Raw genomic sequence first — 17,784 nt, forward strand, 5'->3', positions numbered from 1 at the left:
TTTACTCACAGCAGAAGAATAGCCGACTAAAACACTCTGCTACTTTTAATATGCTCGTCATTTTCCACAACGAAGAATCACAACAAGTGGCTCGATTTGTTGCTCTCTAATTTTTAATCCATGATCATCACCGTTTTTACTATATTTCATCTGGTTTGACATTTCCGATTGTAAGCTGCGCTATTATTTTGTGAACTATCGAAAAAGAACAAAATTCTGCCCATTAAATGCTATGCTATCCACTGTAACAGGCACACACCTCCAGAGCTATTAATGTGGAAACGGGTCTTAGAATCCGTGGGCTACATTACTATCCTGATGGTTATTTAACTGAAGCTGGCATTTAGCAAACATTCACCATGAGCTCCCTACAAACATCTTGAATCTCACAACAACTCTACGAAGTTGATGTCCTCACTTTATGAGGAAATAAAATTGAGGCACAGAGAAGCTAACTCACTTGCCCAGGGCCACACTGAGGAATAGCTGGGATTAGGACCCGCAGTTGTCTAACCCGGAGCCTGGGTCCTTCCTCTGTTGGAGGCCACCCCAGGTGGGGAGGAAGCTATCTGTACCTGGAAGCTGTAACCCCCACAGGTCCCCTGGCTGGGGCCTTCTTGCTGAGAGGCCTGCAGGGAGGGAGACAAGGAGGAGGGCGGGAGGGTGCTCACAGTGTCTGGATGGCCCGCAGGGAGGTGAAGGTGCCCTTGGCCAGGCTCTGGATCTTGTTGTCGTACAGGGAGAGCAGCGAGAGGTTCTGCAGGTCCTGGAAGGCGTCGGGCCGGATGCAGTTGATCTTGTTGGCGTTCAGGAGCCTGAGGGCAGAGTCAGAGCCTGGGTGAGTGAGAGACCGAGATGGACTCCTCACCCGTCCTGGCACCTTCCTTGGCCCTGGGCATGCGTGATCTGGGGGAGCTGCCCCCTGCTGCCCGGGAGCCGGCAAATCTGACTGCATTCTTACACCTGGGACCCTGACATCCTTGGCTCTTCTCCGGTTCAAGGACCTGCTAGAGGTGCCTCGAGAGATTCCAGGAGACCATAGGACAAGGCTCCAACCCGAAGGCATTTGGGGGGACACCTCCTTCATCCCAGAGAACCGCGGGTTCCCCAGGAGCTGGGCAAAGGCATTTGCATTCAGGTCTGCTGGTCCTGAGAGAGAATCCTGGTTCTGAATACATATGGTTTCGAGAGGCAGAGCTGGCCTGGGTGTCTCTGCAGGAGACAGCCCTGTCCCCAGCCACTGTGTGCCCCAGGATTGTAGGCCTCTGGCTCTGACGTCCTGTGAGCAGTTCTGACAGGCCTCTAAGTCCCGTCCCTGTCTGGCCTCTGCCGAGCCCTGTGGCCTTTCAGCCCTCCTGGGTCACCTGTCAGCCAAGCTCCTGTTTCAAGTGCCCCAAAGAGACTAAAAGGAGCAGTCTGCGGGGGCAGGAGCAACGTGGGCTCTCCCTGGGCCCCACCCAAGTCCTTACAGGAGCTGTAGGGTGTACAGGCCTCCAAACACTCCGCGGGGCAGGTCTGTGATCTTGTTTCCATAGAGGACCCTGGAGAGAGGCAGCAGAGAGGGAGGGTTAGAGGCAGAGGGCACAGCTCTGCAGCCTCCCAGGGCCCACCATCACCAGGCACAGTGCCCTCGGCCTAGCGTGCACATTTGCTATGGGAACTTGCCAGCAGATGGCAGTAGAGTGTCTTCCAAAAGCGTCACGCGTTTCCAGTTTGCTCAAAGGTACCCTCTGGGCTGGAGGGGGCTGTGATCCCCAGGGGCAGCCCTGTCCCCCTGCCCCCATATACAGGGCCCCACAGAAGCCTTCAAAAGGGGCCCTTCCGGGGAAACTCGTGGGAAATTAACCTGGTTCAGGATTCAAAAGGAGACTGTCAGACAAGAGGAAGCCCCACAGGCAGGACTAATTAGCATATTTTCAGAGAACTACAGAGAGAAAAAATAGAATGCAGACAGCACATGCAGTGCGAAACCCAGCTGGTGGGCACTGCAAGTGTGTGTGTGTGTGTGTGTGTGTGTGTGTGTGTGTATGGTTTGGTATTTGCAAAGTTTTCTGAACTGAGCATGAATGAATTCCATATATAATCAGGGCGGGCAAAAGCAAACATTTAAAAAAAAATGTAGGCAAAGATATGTTCTGGCAGACAGTGAGAAAGACAAGGGAAAAAACACCAAAGGACTTTGGGGGTGTTTTATTCCCAATGTCCTGGTCACCCCCACAATCCACCCTGTTTTTACACATTCAGAGTAAAAACTATTTGCTATCTCTTCGAATGTGGCTTCAAGACTCTTCCTGGGGGAGGGCACAGCAGGAGCAAAGGCCCTGTGGTGGGATCCAGGGTGGATCACATAGAGCTGAAAAGGCTGGTGTGGCTTGAGTGGGGGGAACAAATGGGCAGCAGCATGGACTTCACCCAGCCAGCACCAGGAAAATCTCTGAGACATGATCAGATTCTCATTTCAGACACATCCCTCGAGCTGCTGCGTGGAGAGTGGAGTGGAGGGAAAGCAGGTGACAAGGTCAGGCCTGGCCAAGGTGGGCACAGATGAGTACAGGATCTGTCTGCGTGATCTCAGCAGGCAAGCTCCCATATGGCAGGGAAGCAGCTGTGGCCAGGTACCCATGAGCAACCAAGACCCACTGAAGTGGGTTACTGTCACCTTTTATCCTTTCAGACTGTATGATCTGATGTAAGAGAATTGTATTCATTTCTCAGAGGAAAAGCTCTGCGTGGTGGCAGGCCACCTCCAGGATCTAATCTTCGTGACAGTGATCTATCATCAGGTTGTCATGCCCAGCTGTGTAGGTTACACACTGCACAACCTCAGAGGCATCATTCACAATTGGCCTCTCTACACCCTGGACTCTGCTCCAAGGGAAGAGGGCAGCATGCACAGCAGACCAAGAGCTGGCAGCCTCTTTGTACTCTCCAAGGGGCAGGGGGCCTCCATTCTGCTGTACTCACCAGACCTCAATGCCACCATGTGTCCAGTGCTATCAGAGGGCTGGTGGAAACACCCAGTCCTAAGAGTGACAAACGGCTCCTCCCCATGGGGAGCTCCCCTGGCTGTAGTGTGATCTCCCTATGGAAAAAGTGCCCCGGACCTCAGAGAGTCAGGGACTTGGTGACCCTGGGGGTGGGAACAAGCCTCCCTGGGAAGTCAGTGATGAGGATGTTCCTAGATTGACATGTCCTAGAGGAGGGGAAACACCACCCGCGTCACCCACATCTTGGGGTCAAGGGCCTTTGGGATGAAAGACAGCCAGGTGTGGCAGGTGTCCCCACTGGACCTGGTGGCCACTGTTCCTGTGAGGGTCACGGGAAGGCTCAGCAGCCTTCTAAGGGGAGGAGGGACCAAGTTTTCTGCCACAAAGAGATCTGGGGAGATCTCCACCCTGACGGGCAGAGCATCCCGGTATTCAGGGGCAACGGCCTCCCTGGCTTTCCACGCCCTCGGCTCTGGGTGGCCTCTTCCTCCTGCGCAGCGGAGGGTCCTCCTGCTCTGCAAACCCGGACTTTGCAGCCAGAGGGAGCCCCGCTGGGGCCAGGGTGGGCGGGGCTGTGCGGAGGGACACGTGGCCCTGCTCCTCCCAGCGCGCACAGGAGGGGCCCTGGCGACAGGCTGGACCACCCAGGGCGCCTCTGGGGCTACTCACAGCGAGTTCAAGGAGCGGAGGCCCTGGAAGGCGTCGGGCGCGATCTCTGCGATCTGGTTGTTGCTCAGATCTCTGCAAAGGCGAGCGGAGAGGGCAGCTGACCCCTGCGCGCCACCCCTGGGAGGGCAGTTCCCCCACCCCGTCGAACACCCCGAACACCCCGGGACACTCTTGTTCTGTGCAGTCTGAGTGTTGCGCCCGAGGGGGGCTCTGCCGCCCAGGAAGCCATCGACGCCATCGACGTCCTGGCCAGGTCTCATCCCTAACTGCTCCTGTCGGTGCCCACGCTGAAATGGGGGCCGACCCCACTCAGGCCTCAGACAACCCTGCCAGGCAGGGGGGCCACGCCATCTCGGTGTCTGGGACCACAGACTCGTGCCCTGCCCTGGAGGGGGGACTCACATCCTGCGCAGCTTTCTGTAGGGAGAGAAGGCTCCCGGGGGGATGGACTTGATGCCATTGAGCTCCAGGCGGCTGCAGAGAACACAAGAACAGGGAAGGTGAGGTCCAGGTCGCCGGGCCTCAGCTGCCATCTGTGGGCTCACCCAGCCACACCAGCCTCTGCCTCAGCCCCCTGCACCCTTCCGTGTCCATCTCCCCAGGCTTCCCTGGCAGAAAGGGGCTCACAGTGATGCTAATACTAAACCCATTCTGGCCGACCGGCCAGCGATGCTGGACAGATGGACCACGGAGGGACACCTCTCCCCAACCCTCTGGAGGCCCCCAGCCTTGGGCAGAGAGCTCAGTCCTGCGGAGGCACACTGTGTCTCCCCATCTGCCACTCCAGCGCCTCAGGGCGAGCCCTGGGCCAGCACCTGCTCGTGTCCCTTACTCACATCTCGGTCATGGTCTCCGGCAGGTTGGCGGGGATGGCCGTGAGGCCTTTGCCACGACAGTCCACTATGCCATTGCTGCAGGCGCACATGGCGGGGCAGGAGCCGGAGGAGAAGGTGCAGGAGGGCACGCGCCCCGCCTCCCCCTGGCCTGCAGAAACAGGGGGCTGTGACCTCAGGTGGCCTGCATCAGCATCCCCTCCCCAGACCCAGACCATCGGGTAGGATAGGGGTGTGCAGTGGCAGTTTCTGTGGATGAGGATGGACCAGGAGAGGTTGCCAAGGGCACAGGAGGTCAGAGATTCCCAACTTGGATGTGACTCTGGGCGTTGGTCAACCAGCAGGTACTGGTCAGATGTTTGCTGAATTCAATCAAAATGAGCTGCACCAGAGTGTGACTCGTCCCCTGGGAGATCTGGGCGCAGACAGCTGAAGCTTCAGTTTCTAATCTGTGTCACTTAACACCTCTGAGTTCCCACGGCCCACACAGGAGCGGGACAACCACGTGCACCAAGCATTCAGGCTGCACCGTGTGCTACGGTGAGGGTGGCCACACAGCCTTCCTGCACAGCCCTGCTCGGCCCTGCGAGGAGCGTGTTGTTGCCATTGTACAGGTGAGGAAACCGAGTCCCCTCAGCATTCATCAACTGGTTGACATTTACTCAACTGAATTAATAGCGAACCCAGGACCAAGCCCAGTGTCTGATGTAAAGAGCCCACACTTTAAAAAAGTGCAGTCATTAGAAACATAAAGTGCACCACCTTCAGCATGCACCTGGTAGAACTACCGCCCAGACATGGAACATGTCCATCGTCCAGGAGGGTCCCTCCTGCCCTTTCCCCACGGCAACTCCTATTCTGATGCCTGTCACCACAGGTTTGTTCTGCTTATCTGAATTTCACATCCATGAAATCATACTGTGGATTCTCTTTTGTGTGTGGCTTTTTCACCAAACATAAAATCTTTGAGATTTAATGTTGTTGAGTATCAATAATTCTTTTTTGTTGCTGAGTAGTACTCCATTATATGTGCATATCATAATTAGTAAACCCACTACCTTCTGGAGGCTAAGCCAGGCGGTGTCCTGTTGGTGGAAATTTGCATTGTCTCCAGCTTTGGGCTATTGCAAAAATAAGCTGTCATGAATGTTCTCTGGTGTTTTGTGCAGAACAAGTGCACACCCCTGGCAGTGGAGTGGCAGGGCCATGGGGTAGACACGTGTGGAACTTTCACGGATTCTGCTACACAGTTCTGCCAGGTGGATGAGCAATTTACACTCCTGCCAACCTTCTAGCACTTCATACTTTTCCTGGCTAACCCACATGGTGGGCACAGGACCAAATGAGACAAGGCTATAAGGAGCCAGGGCAAATTATGACAGTATCCTCCTCAGGAATGTGGCTGCCAGGGTGCACGGATTCCAGGGGAGGAAACATGTCCAAAGAAATGCAGAAGCCAAGGTGTTCCAACGCAGAGAGAGGCTGCATTCCAAGATAAAGCTGCCCGCGTTATCTTGACCCAGTCACCAAAAGTACGGCAGCTGCTTAGAGGTGCATCTCCGGCCTGGCTCCTCTCACACAGCACACCCCTGTGTGAACACTCACAAGCACACACCACTCTCCCACACTCCCACCCACACTCTCCTGTGCATACACCCTCCCTTTTACACGCACTCTCTCCCTTGCACACGCACACTCACACTCACGGCAGTGTTATAGTCTGGTCCTAGGTAACTCCAGTGCTCAGAGGAGGTGACAGCCACACCGAAGACTCACGCTGAGGCCCCCCAAGCCCAGCAGATGCTGTCCTTCAGCACTCAAGAGGCGGGCAGGCCCAGAGCCCCCAGGTGTGGGAGAAACGGGCAGCCTTACATCCCCTCACTCCATTCCTGACCATTCCCTGACCAAGCACAGGCCCAGTGTGAGGACATGGGCAGAAACGCGTCACCCTATTTGTTCCACGAGCTCACGGAGTTTGCCATCTATCTGGGGACCTCATCCGGGATCAGAGAAGGCTCCCCAGGCTCTGTGGGGTGAGGAGGGGCCCGCAGGCCACAGGAGGGAAGGGTGCAGCCGACAGGGGAGAAGCTCGAGAAGGCAGGGGTGGGAGGCTCTGGCAGCAAGGAGAGGCGGACGCAGAGCTGGGGGCAGGGAGTGGGGGCCTGAGGCCAGGAAGGGGAGGCTGACCGCGGGCTGAGGGCAGCTCTGGAGGGCCATGAGTACACGCAGCAGGGACCGCCCAGGCTGCGGGCTCTTCTGGGCCTTCTGCAGCATGGAGACAAAGTGGGCGGGGGGGGGGGGCAAGAGGAAGAGGAGGGGCACAGGCGCAGGGCCCCTCTCCTGGCACCAAGGCTCAGGGCGAATTTTAAGACCTGCCAGGGGAGCAGGGGGAGGTGGGGGAGGAGGGGGTAGGGGGCAGGGGAGGGGGTGAGGGACAGGAGGGGATGACATGCAGCAAGTGGACTCAGGAAGTAAGGGTTGGGACAGAGAAGGAGTCAGGGGAGGAGGAAGGCAGGGAAGGAAGCAAGACAAGAGAGATGACAGGAGGGAAGAGACGGGGCCCAGGGGACGCGTGGTCCAGAGGGTGATGGGTGGAGGACGGGAGGAGACCAGCAGGCAGCGTCAACGCACGGTCACAGGTGGTCACAGGAGAAAATGGCGGTGGGTTGGGGGAAGCAGCGTCAGGGACAAGCAGTGGTGACTGAGGCCCACAGGCAGTGGTGGCCGGGTGCTAAGAAATGGGAGGGAACTGAGGCGGTGGCAGGAGGAGGCAGTGGGTGGGGCAGGAGGTGACGGGCAGCTGAGGGCCTGGGCAGGGCCTGCACCTACCTGAGCAGCTGAACTCACTCTTCTGGACCTCGGCCACGTTGAGGCCACGCAGGCTGGCAGGGCCCGAGCACTGGGTGAAGAGCCCGATGGTTGGCCGCTGCCTCAGCCACTGTGAGAGCCAGGCCAGGTGGCAGTCACAGAACAGGTGGTTGGAGTGCAGGCGGCTGCAGGAGGACAGGGTGGCTCACAACCTCCAATGCCACGGAACAGTGGGAACTCCGACCCCAGGCAGGAGGCTGAGTCTGCTGGAGGCTGAGCCTGCTAGAGGCTGGATTCTGCTGCTCAGTCTCCACCCTCGGGCAGCTCAGCTCCAGCCTGTAGCTCACCCACAGCCACAGGAAGTCCAGGGTGGCTCCCCACACCTTCCCTCCAACCGCTCTCGACACATCTGAAGCTGGAGTGTGCCCAGCGAACCTGATTCATGTCCCTGAGCTCACACGGATCCGCCTCCCAATCACCCAGCTCATTTTCCAACACATAACGAGTCACTGACTTTCCGGAAAACTCAACTGTAAAAGACGCTGGGAGCCTGCAACTTCAGAGCCCCTCCTGCTGAGACCCCCGTGAGCAGCTCCTGGGCTGGCGTCGGTGCGGCCACCCTGGCCTCCTCCCCACAGCCTGCCCTGCACATCAGCCCACACGGGGACCCTGCACACCCTGCTGCCCCCAGCTAACTCACAAGGTCCGCAGCTTGGGCATGTGATTGAAGCTGGACACGGGAATGGTGGTGATGTTGTTGTTGTTCAGGGTCCTAAAGGGACAGACCAGAGTCACTCAGCATCTGCCCATTACCTGGGGCAGGGCCTTTCTGCTAATGAATGGGAGGCTCTCACGTCACGTCCCATGGTCCACCTTCAGGGAAGACCAGCACTGGGCTGGCCAGAGGGTTATATCAAAGAGCACAAGGCATGGACCCTCCAGGGGGACCCCCTGAGCTGGGACAGTGACTGGGGGACGCACCATGCAGTCCAGCTCTGGGAGGACAGGGAGTCAGATGGGGGGGTCTGGAACTCATGTGTCGCAGACGGGGTTGTTTGGAAGCAAGGGCAAGGTTTAGGCCCAGAGGGAAAAGGGGCAGGCATTCCAGGTCCCTGGCGGACACTCCAGAGACCACGGTTACAGGCCTTTCCCCCAGGGGCTGTGTCTTCCCACCCTCGGGCTGGGGAGTTCCAGAAGAGAGGGTCTCTGCCTCCTGTACCCCTGGCTCCACACTCAAGTTTACTTACAGCACCTCCAGCCCCCGCAGGGCCCGGAAGGCTCCTTCCTCGATGCAGCTGATATGGTTCTTGTCCAGCTGTCTGTGAAGCAAAGGAGGGTTGTGGGGGGGCACACGGCCTAGAACAGGGGTGTCCCAACCTTGTGAGCCAGCACTCCAAGAGGCAGGACCCCAACATTTGACAGGCACATCAATCCAAATTGTAAACATTAATGAAAGCTGAATTTCTTTTTATTTTCACTTAGGACAACAAATATAAAATATATAAAAGTTATATCCCTCTCCTCAACCTTGTAGTCCTTCCTCAAATTTTGGAAACCACTTAGAGGGTGCTGACAGCTGAAAAATGAGAGAGAGTAACACAGAAGCAGGGGCAGCCAGAGCTGGCAGCAGATTTCCACAGGAGCCAAGGACACTGAGTAGCGGTGGCTACCTGGGGAGCTGCTTTCAGAGCAGTACTTTGAGCCCTGCGGGAATGAGTGCAGTGATCGATTATTAATGTCTGCCACAGGCAGGGGAGGGGTGCTTGTGCCAAGCACTTGCCACCCTGCCGTATCAGACCTTGGGGAGGAGGTTAGCCTGGACCAGAATAATTTGAATAATAAGCCTGTAATTCCAGCTGGAGGCTGAGGCAGGAGGATGACGAGTTCCAGGCTAAGCTAGATCCTTAGTGAGACCCTCAGTGACTTAGCAAGACCCTGTCTCAAAATAAAAAATAAAAAGGGCCGGGGATGTGGCTCAGTGGTAGAGACCCCTGGGGTCCTCCTCCAGCACTGCAAAAATACTAAAGAGCATGATAAACAGTTACATTAAATAGCACTTGACAAAGTGTATGCATCTCTGTATCTCATCTAAATCTCAGAACAAGCCTGTGAGTCAGGCTTATTATCCCCATTTATTTCCAGAACAATATACAGAGGCTCATGCAGTTAACAGGACTGCAGTAAACACCATGTGACTGGAGATTCCAACCCAGTTCTCCCAGTCGGAGGATGAGGAGGACACTGGAGGCCCAGACCAAGAACATGGCCTCGTAACCCAGTGTTCGTGACTCTGCAACACTCAACGTCCCCCTCTGTACGAGCTCTTGGCTCTCACAGAGAATCACACCCGAGCGAGGGACAGGTGCTCCAAACCCAGACTGTTCTAGAAGACCACGCTGGCACCAGCCATCTCAAGCCCAGGTTGGCTCCTCGATACCCTGGACCTCAGGGCCCAGGGCAACACCACAGGACACTGCCGGGGATGGGGTGGCCCAAGCCCCCGCGCCCTTCTCCCCTGCGGTCTGTACTCACAGATTCTTGAGGTCTGTAGCTCCGCGGAAAGCCTTCCTGGGGATGGCCTGGAGGGCGTTCTCACTCAGGTCCCTGGGGAAGAAGCAAGGCGGGAAAAACACTGGTCAGGAAGAGAGTCTTCTAGAACATCGCCGTGAGCCAGGGAGGCCGGGGGGCCAGACACCCGGCTGGGACGGGGCCTGGCACACAGTGGCCACTCAGCAAGGACTTTTTGAATGGATAATGGAGCCAGAGAGAGGCACCCTGTCCTGAAGGGAGCTCTGTCCCCAGCTACCTCCCCTCTCTGGGCAGAGGGAGGAGCCCGGGGCAGCTGTGACCGGCCCTGTCAGACCCCGAGGTCAGCTCGGCCCCCACACGTGGTCCAGAACAAACACAACTGCCATTCCCATTTTATAAAGGAGGAAAGGGATGCTCAGAGAAGTTAAGCAGTTTTTTCAAGGCAACCCAGCTGGCAGGTGGTGGTCCCAGCATTTGAACTCAGGCATTCAGGCCCCAGAGCTTGGCTTGCACAGCTGCTCTGGGAGCGGGGACTATTGTCCCACCCATTTGGCAGAGGAGGGAACTGAGTTCCAGGACAATCAGTAACCTGCCCAAGGTTGGCCACTGCCCCAGACACACCGTCCTGGTCCCTAAGGTTGATAAGAGGCTGGCATCCTGATGTGGGACCCAATGCTGGTCAGTCTGCACATCTAACCCCCTTCTCTTGGGCCAGGTCCCTGGGCTTTGACCAGTCCTTCTTTCTGGTCACTGAAGGTGAGAACACCCCTCCAGCCCCCACCCCAGAAGCTGCCCCCTGAGCTATGGGACCTCCCAGGCCGGGTTCTCCTGCTGAGCACCCAGCAGCACCCTGGGGTCCTGAGGCAGCAGGACAGACCTCCGGCTGGCCCTCCTGCTGCCTGCCTAGGAATCTGCAAGCCGCTGCGCCCCTGCCGAAGCCCCAGCTTCCCCATGTACAAGTGACGGCCACCGGACCTCACATGGTGACAGCACCATCACCTGTCCCTCCCTCCTTCTGTTGCCCGGCCATCTCCTCCCCAGAGCTGAGCTTTCAGAAAATGGCCTGGCCATGTGAGATCTTGCCACCATCGGCACCCAGGTCCTGTCCCCTCTCTCCTTGAAGACATGTTTCTCTCCCCCAAACTGTGCCACCACTTCTGGACAGTCTTGCTGCCCCGAGCCAAGCCTGTGTGACCCTTCAGCAGCAGCCGCCGCCTCCCAGCCTGTCTCCCCGGGACCGTCTCCACCGTCCTGTCCTTCTCCTGACACCACAGCCCACACCTGGTGCTCTGTCTTGGCCCTCTGCACGTGTCTTGGGTCCCCTGTGCCATCTGTCAAGGAGACGATCTCCGAACTCCACGAGGCTGGGCGGCCTCCAGTGCAGGTGAATTCTCAGGAATCCACCAGGCTCTCTGTCCCCGCCTGTGCCTTCTTGTCACCGATTCCTCCCTTTCTTAGAAAGAAAGAGTGCCCTGGCCCTCCCAGCCCTTCTGCTGGTTGGCACCAGGTGGCTCTCGGCTCTCGGCCTGTGACCTGTTCTTTCCATCTTCTTCATAAGACGCTGGCCTGGGCCCAGTGACATGGCAGGTAAATTGCTAGATTTGGAGCAAGGGAGTGCAGGCCACAAAGGTGCCAAAGACACTGCCTGCATGCAGGGTGGGTGTCTCAGGGCCGCGAGAGTTCCTCCGTTCCTGGGGTCCGAGGCAGACGCGGGACAGATCCACCCTGGCACGGTGCCCACCTATGGCACCAGTGACAGTGCTGGGTCTGCAGGCGCAGAGGTATCCTGGGCCCTGAGCCCTCACACCCAGGAGAGGGCAGAGACGGGTCTGTACCTTCACTAGGCAAATGTGTATCCAGAGCTGGTGACCTCTGGGGACACCCCTGAAACCTGCTTTCCTGGAGGCTTCCCGGCTGCTTGCAACCATCTCTGGAAGAGCAGTTTTTCCAGAGATTGAGAGCAAGTGGCTCCACTGAGGGAGAGCAGGTGGTCTCTGAAGCAGGTCCTGGAAAGTCGAAGTTTGCCAGACAGAGGTTGAAAATGAGGGAACAGCACCCGAAGCAGTGGGAACAGCATGTGCAAAGCCGGGAGGCAGGAAGGAGTAGGCAGGCGGGGGCCCTCGCGCAGTGTGGTGTGGCGGACGTGTGCATATTGGAGGCTGTGGTGGTTTTCAAACATGTCACAGTTCTTTGACATTCTTGACTCCAAAAGATGGAGCTTAATTCCTCTCCTCTTGAGTGAGGGAAGGGGTTAGTAACCCGTTGCTGAAGAATCAAATAGGGTGGAAAACGCCAAGACCAGGTCACAGCAGCCAGGGCCGCTCCTCGCTCTCTCTTGGGCCACCCTTCCTGGGAGAGGCCAGCTTCCAGAACACTCTAAGGGCACTCTGGCCACTCTGTGCAGAGGCCACATGGACAAGAGTCAAGGCCTCTTCACTGTAGCGGACACCAGCTTGGCAGTCGCATGAGCGACCCTGGGAGCACACCCCCTGCCTCACTCGAGGGCCCAGACGGTCACCCCCTTGGCCCCAAGCCAGCACCCCAGCCACCAACAGAGGAGACAGTGACCGTGCTTGTGAGCCATTGCATTTTGAGGTGACTGATAGCCAGCAACTGATGACCCGTCAGGGGTCCCCAGGGGTGACTGTGGGCAGTGACATCAAGAGCCTGGAGGAGGCAGGGGTGTGCAGAGACAGGGTGTCCGTGAGCTGAAGCGGCACTGGGTCTGCTGGGTCCCTCCTTCTTTGGGGTCTCAGTCTCTACCTTGGTCAAATGCACAGGCCGGACCACACACCCTCTGAGCCTGCCCCGCCCCGCAGGCCCATCCATGCCAACTACCCAGCAAGACACGCTGCTGGGGTCCCATGTTGTGTTCTCCCCAGGTTCCAGGTTGGAGCCGGGGCCTGCTGTGCTGGAGTCAGGAGGCGGGGCCTTGGGGAGGGGTTGAGGCCAGGACAGAGGCCAGCCTCCGCACTGGGATCAGTGTCCTTCTAAAAAGAAGCCTGAGTGCTGCCCTGCCCCGTCACTCTGGGAGGACACAGTGGGAAGACGGCATCTGAGAATCACACAGCAGGCCCCCACCACACCCAGAACCTTCTTGCACTCTGACCATGGACTTCCACACCCACAACTGTCAGAAATAAATTTCTGATGTCTCTAAGCCACACTGTCTGTGGCATTTTGTTACAGTCCTGAACAGACTAAAACACACATCCAGTGAGGTGCCGGAAATCCAGGGAGGGGGTGGGGAAGGCTGCTGACAGCCGGCGTCTAGGGGTCTGGGAGGAAGGAGAGGACAGAGCCGCCACCACCTTTTACCCACAAGGTGGCAGAGACACGGGAGGGCCTGGTGAGGGCAAGGGGGGACAGTGCCCAGGAGGCCTCTCCAGTGTCAGGAGGGTGGGGTACACGGAGAGGCAGGGCCTCCAGCAGGACCCTCGTCTCAGCCCCCTTGGGCGAAGCCAGGCCGGCACTAGTGTCCATTATTCCATTTAATCCACCCCACAACTCCATGAGGAAGGGTTTTTATTCTGTATTGATTGGTTTATAGATCGAGACCAAACCTTGTTCCAGAAGGGCTCTGCGGACGGCTTGTAGGGATTTACAGAACAGCGAGAGAGAGTGGGAGTGAAAAATGGGGAAAGGAGAAAAATCAATGGCGGGCACTCAGAGCCCAGGCGCCACATGACCACACGCCTGCCAGCTGGGGCAGAGCATGCGCTGAACTTTCTGAGAGCCAATGTGAAAGGGGAACCGGTCCGTCAAGTGTCCCCAACGCATGTACAGTGAAGAGGATCGGCTTCTCCAGGGTACAGCTGCTGAGCACTCCGATGAGACAAGAATTTTCCCAGGGGTCCCTGTGAAAAATGAGTGTGTCCTGATCGATAACACGAGATCCTTACAATAAATGGGCTTCCAATGTCTGTTCCTTATAATAGCACTGCATCAGAGTAAAATCCAGGGGAGCCATTCTGTAAGGACACACCAGGAGCCAGGTGGGGAAGGAAGGCAGGGGCAGACGGAGGCTCAGGATGCCTGTGCAGAGCACGCAGGCCTGACAGAGCCCAGGGTGTCCAGGGAATGTGGACGGTGCAGGGCTAGACCAGAGAGGGCTGTAGCCTAGTGGCCTTGGGGACATTGCTCTGGGGCCCAGAAGCTCACAGAGGAAAGATGCAATCTGCAGGCAGCAGGCAGGATGGGGCACCAAGAGCCATTCTGTGAGTGGAGGTCCTGGCTGAAGCCACCCAGGAGTGCAGGCCAGGCCTGCCAGCCCAGACCAGCCGGCAGCTCTCGTTGTGTGACTCCAGGCACGACCCCAGGAGAGCCAGCCACCCCAGACCAGAGGACAATAACCAAGTCTTGCAAGACACAGGAAAAGGTGGAATACTAGTAGCAAAGAGGGCGGTGGAAAGAGCCCAAAGTTGCAGCCAGAAACACGAAGAAACTCCTGCCATCCACCAGCCAAGGGTGCAGGGAACCCTGAGACCTCCGGGTGCCCTATAGTAAAGTGGGCACAGAAATTCCGATCACACGGAATTGGAATTGGATGTGCATTCATGTGTTTAACCTATCCTAGCACCTTTCTTTAGCAAGATATAAAACACTAGTTTTGTCCCTTTCCTAAAATGTCACGGTTATTTCCACAATCACCACTAGGGGGAGCCAGAGGCCATGCTTGGACTGGGACTCTGCAACCCCTCACACACCCCAAAGCTAGTCTTGCTTTTTGCCCCAGTTGACTTCCTGCTTGGCCAACTCTCACCTCTTCCTTTCCAAGCCAATGAAATAAAGTTGCTTGTCTCCAAGCTCCTGGGCACCTGCTGTTGCCTCTGCCTGCACAATCCTTTCCTGACTTCACCCAGCAAATTCCCCTCCATCCTTCACGTCTCAGTCTAGAGATACCTCCCTTAACTGCTTCCTTCCTACAGGTCCCAGAACCCACCTGCTTTTTTTTTTTTTTAAGGGGAGTGGGTACCAGGGATTGAACTCAGGGTCACTCATTCACTGAGCCACATCCCCAGCCCTGTTGTGTATTTTACTTAGAGACAGGGTCTCATTGAGTTGCTTAGTGCTTCGCTGTTGCTGAAGCTGGCTTTGAACTTGCAATCCTCCTTCCTCAGCCTCCCTAGCTGCTGGGATTACATGTGTGTGCACTGCACCAGGCCTGCTTTTCCTTTTCAGCACTGATTCAGGACAGGTGTACTGAATGTAATGAGAAGCTGGTAGTTTACTGACATCCACCCCCTTTGCAGGCCATAATCTCCTAAGGGCAGACTCTCTTTTGTTCCCATTGTATCCCAGTCCTGGTGCATTGCAGGGCCTCAGTATGTTTAGTTGAACCAGACTAAAAGGGACCCTCTCCTGCTCCAATCCCTCTGCATTTTCGTGACCAAAGCAAGGAGCTAGGGCTGGTGCGCAGCTGAGAGGAAAAGGCAGGGGCTTGGAGCACAGAGGCTGGCTCTGCATCATGGATGACCATGATTTCCCCCTGAGCATGAGGATTCCTTGTACCTGCTCTGCCTGACCCAGCTGAAGACCCAGCAGGACAAGGGTCGTGGATGGGGAGAGAGCTCGGAACAGCTCTCGATAGCGTTGCCCTGTTACACTGGTGCTCCTTCTTGCCTTCCCACATCCTGACGGAATATAACACCCTCCGTGGATGGTTCCAAGGTGACACCAGCAGCCTGGGGATGGGGAGTTGGAGGCCACTGAGGGAGGTGAGCCGCTGTCCTGGGCCCTCCAAGGAAGAGAAGGAGCTGCAGCTCCCGGGAGTCCACTCTGGAGGGCTGGAGGTAAGGGTCCTGCAGACAAGGATCCCCCCATCTGGCCTGTGCTCCTCCCCCAAGGCCCAGGCTCTGAGCAGGCAAGCAGCAGCCCCCATAGGTCTGGGAGCATCGTAGTGACCCCAGCCAGCCTCCTTCCCAGAAGGGAAGGGACAGCTAGGCCCACTGCCTGACTTGGGCATCATCTCCCAGAGCCCTGTTCTAGCTTCCCGGCCTCCTGCACACTCTGCCAGGGCTGGGGAAGCTGAGGTCAGGACCCCATGTTCTCCCTGCTAATCCCCCTTCACGCTCTAACCTGATTGGCCACTGCTGGCAGACCAGTCTCTAAGGGGATTATCAGGGGGCTCAGCTACAGGCAGCTGGGCACCAGCCAAGGCCAGACTCTGGGTTCCTGCCACCTGCTTGGCCACCCTGCTGCAGAGCACAGGGCTGCTCTATCCGCCCTTCAAGCCCACCCAGGGGCTCTGGGAAGCCTGGCATCCCTCGCCCCCTGCAGCCTGACTGGGCACCTCAAGGCAGGGCTCAGCAGGAGCCAGGCCAGCCCCAGAGCGCTCCAGGACACCTTATCCCAGGCTTCCTTGTCAGGAGGCTGGAGGATGGAGGCTCAGGCCCGGGAGCAGACAAAGCCAGCCACATACCCAGTGAGTGCCCCCCGCCAAGTTTTCTGACCTCTCTGTCTCAACCTTCTCTTTGTGAAGTGGAAGGAACTGTCGTGAGGCATAGTGCAGGCTGCACAGTGCTCTCAGCTGTGCTTGCTCAGGTGTTCATCCCTGTCCCACAGGCTGTGGGAGGAGCAGGAGGGCCAGGACCTGGGAATCAGGAGGCGGCTCCAGGTGGGCTCTGCACTAACCTGCTGCAAGATGTGCACTGGGCTCCCAGAGCCTGCAGCAACCCTGCTCTCCTGGGGGGTACCGCACACACCCGGCCTGCCTCAGAGTGGCCGTGCCCTGCCTGGGGCAGCCCTCACCCCTGTTTCTCGTGACATCAAGAACAGATGATTCAGCAAGCAATCCCCCGGCACCTGGGCTGGCAGCATCAGCACTGCCTGGGAGTTTGTCGGGCATGATGATTTTTCCAGGCCTGTCTACTCAATCAGAACCTCAATTTAGCAAGGTCCCAGATGATGCATGTGCATATTAAAATTTAAGTGCTGCATCTGGCAGAAGAAAATATTAAAAATGTTTAATGTTCTCAGCAAGAGCTAGAGCAACCCCACTTGTAGCTCTTGGACCTGGCCAGCACTTCAAAGTAAGAGGCCGAGGTGCCAACACCTGCTGTTTGGAGGGGACTTGGACACGGTCACCCCTAGGGGATGAGAGAGAAGAGCAGCTACTGGCTTTTCATCTGGGGCATGTCACTGCACCTTCACGGGGAACAGAGGAAGTGCTCATGGGGGGCAGTGACCAGCAGCTATGTTTGCCCCACAGGTCCTCCCAGCATTCCTGCTAGGGCTGGGCATGAAAGGGACACTGCTCAGCTCTTCTGGGCTCTGCTCAGTGCAGAGGTCACCCAGGGACATTTGTGAGACACAGGCTCTGGTGCTCACTGAGGAATCAGCGCCTGCACTCACAGCATGAGGGAGATCTAGCTTCCCCAGCCTGAGCAAGGTTAGGAGTCACAGCCTTATGATCCCGGCAACGGGAGACAGAGCCCCAGTGGATAGTCTGTCCCCAGGTGGCATAGCAGGACACCCTCACTGGAGCGAGGTGAGCAGTGCCTATGGGTGGGATGCTGAGACACAGTCCCTCCTGTGAAATGCTCCAGGATCTGCTGGGCCATCCCCCCCCTTGCCTCTGCCTGTCCATCAGGCCTCCCCTTGGATCCTACACCTCCCACCTATGAGGGGAATTAATCCTGCAACGGCCTCTCCTGCCTGCTCTCCCAGCCCACGGGATGGCGTTCAAGTGGCCAAGATCTATCTTGTGGGGCGGCATACTGCACCTGGGTACCTGCCTCCCGGTCAGGACCTGGGTCTAACTCACCTTCAAGGTGGGGTCTTGAGAGCATTTGATGATAAGGACCTGAAACTACACTGCCTGGGCTCTGACCTCAGTGCCGTGACCAGGGCTCTGCCACTCCTAAGTCTCAGGTGCTCCCATGAGAGGCAGACCAAGAGCAGACCGGCTGCTGACCCCCGGTGTGAAGGGGTTTAGGGTTTATTGCAGAAGGCAAGTT

At 57.3% G+C, this 17,784-nt stretch overlaps 1 protein-coding gene across 2 annotated transcripts in view; it reads right to left on the reverse strand.

Annotated features, from left to right (window-relative positions):
• SLIT1 (slit guidance ligand 1) overlaps window positions 1-17,784 on the reverse strand; it is a 154,571-nt gene that overhangs the window by 45,754 nt on the left and 91,033 nt on the right. Inside the window, exons 5-13 of one of the 2 annotated variants that reach the window (XM_081267070.1) lie at window positions 9,830-9,901; window positions 8,545-8,616; window positions 7,998-8,069; window positions 7,319-7,482; window positions 4,493-4,640; window positions 4,059-4,130; window positions 3,657-3,728; window positions 1,470-1,541; window positions 672-815 (exon numbers count right to left, since the gene is read on the reverse strand). In XM_081267070.1, the coding sequence (XP_081123196.1) occupies window positions 672-815; window positions 1,470-1,541; window positions 3,657-3,728; window positions 4,059-4,130; window positions 4,493-4,640; window positions 7,319-7,482; window positions 7,998-8,069; window positions 8,545-8,616; window positions 9,830-9,901 (888 nt within the window). Of the gene's footprint in view, window positions 1-671; window positions 816-1,469; window positions 1,542-3,656; window positions 3,729-4,058; window positions 4,209-4,492; window positions 4,641-7,318; window positions 7,483-7,997; window positions 8,070-8,544; window positions 8,617-9,829; window positions 9,902-17,784 lie in introns of those variants that run through there. The other variant, XM_081267069.1, reaches the window with a different exon arrangement.

The sequence above is a fragment of the Spermophilus citellus genome (genome assembly GCF_964194105.1).
Source record: "Spermophilus citellus genome assembly, chromosome: 15".
Taxonomy (NCBI): Eukaryota; Metazoa; Chordata; class Mammalia; order Rodentia; family Sciuridae; genus Spermophilus; species Spermophilus citellus.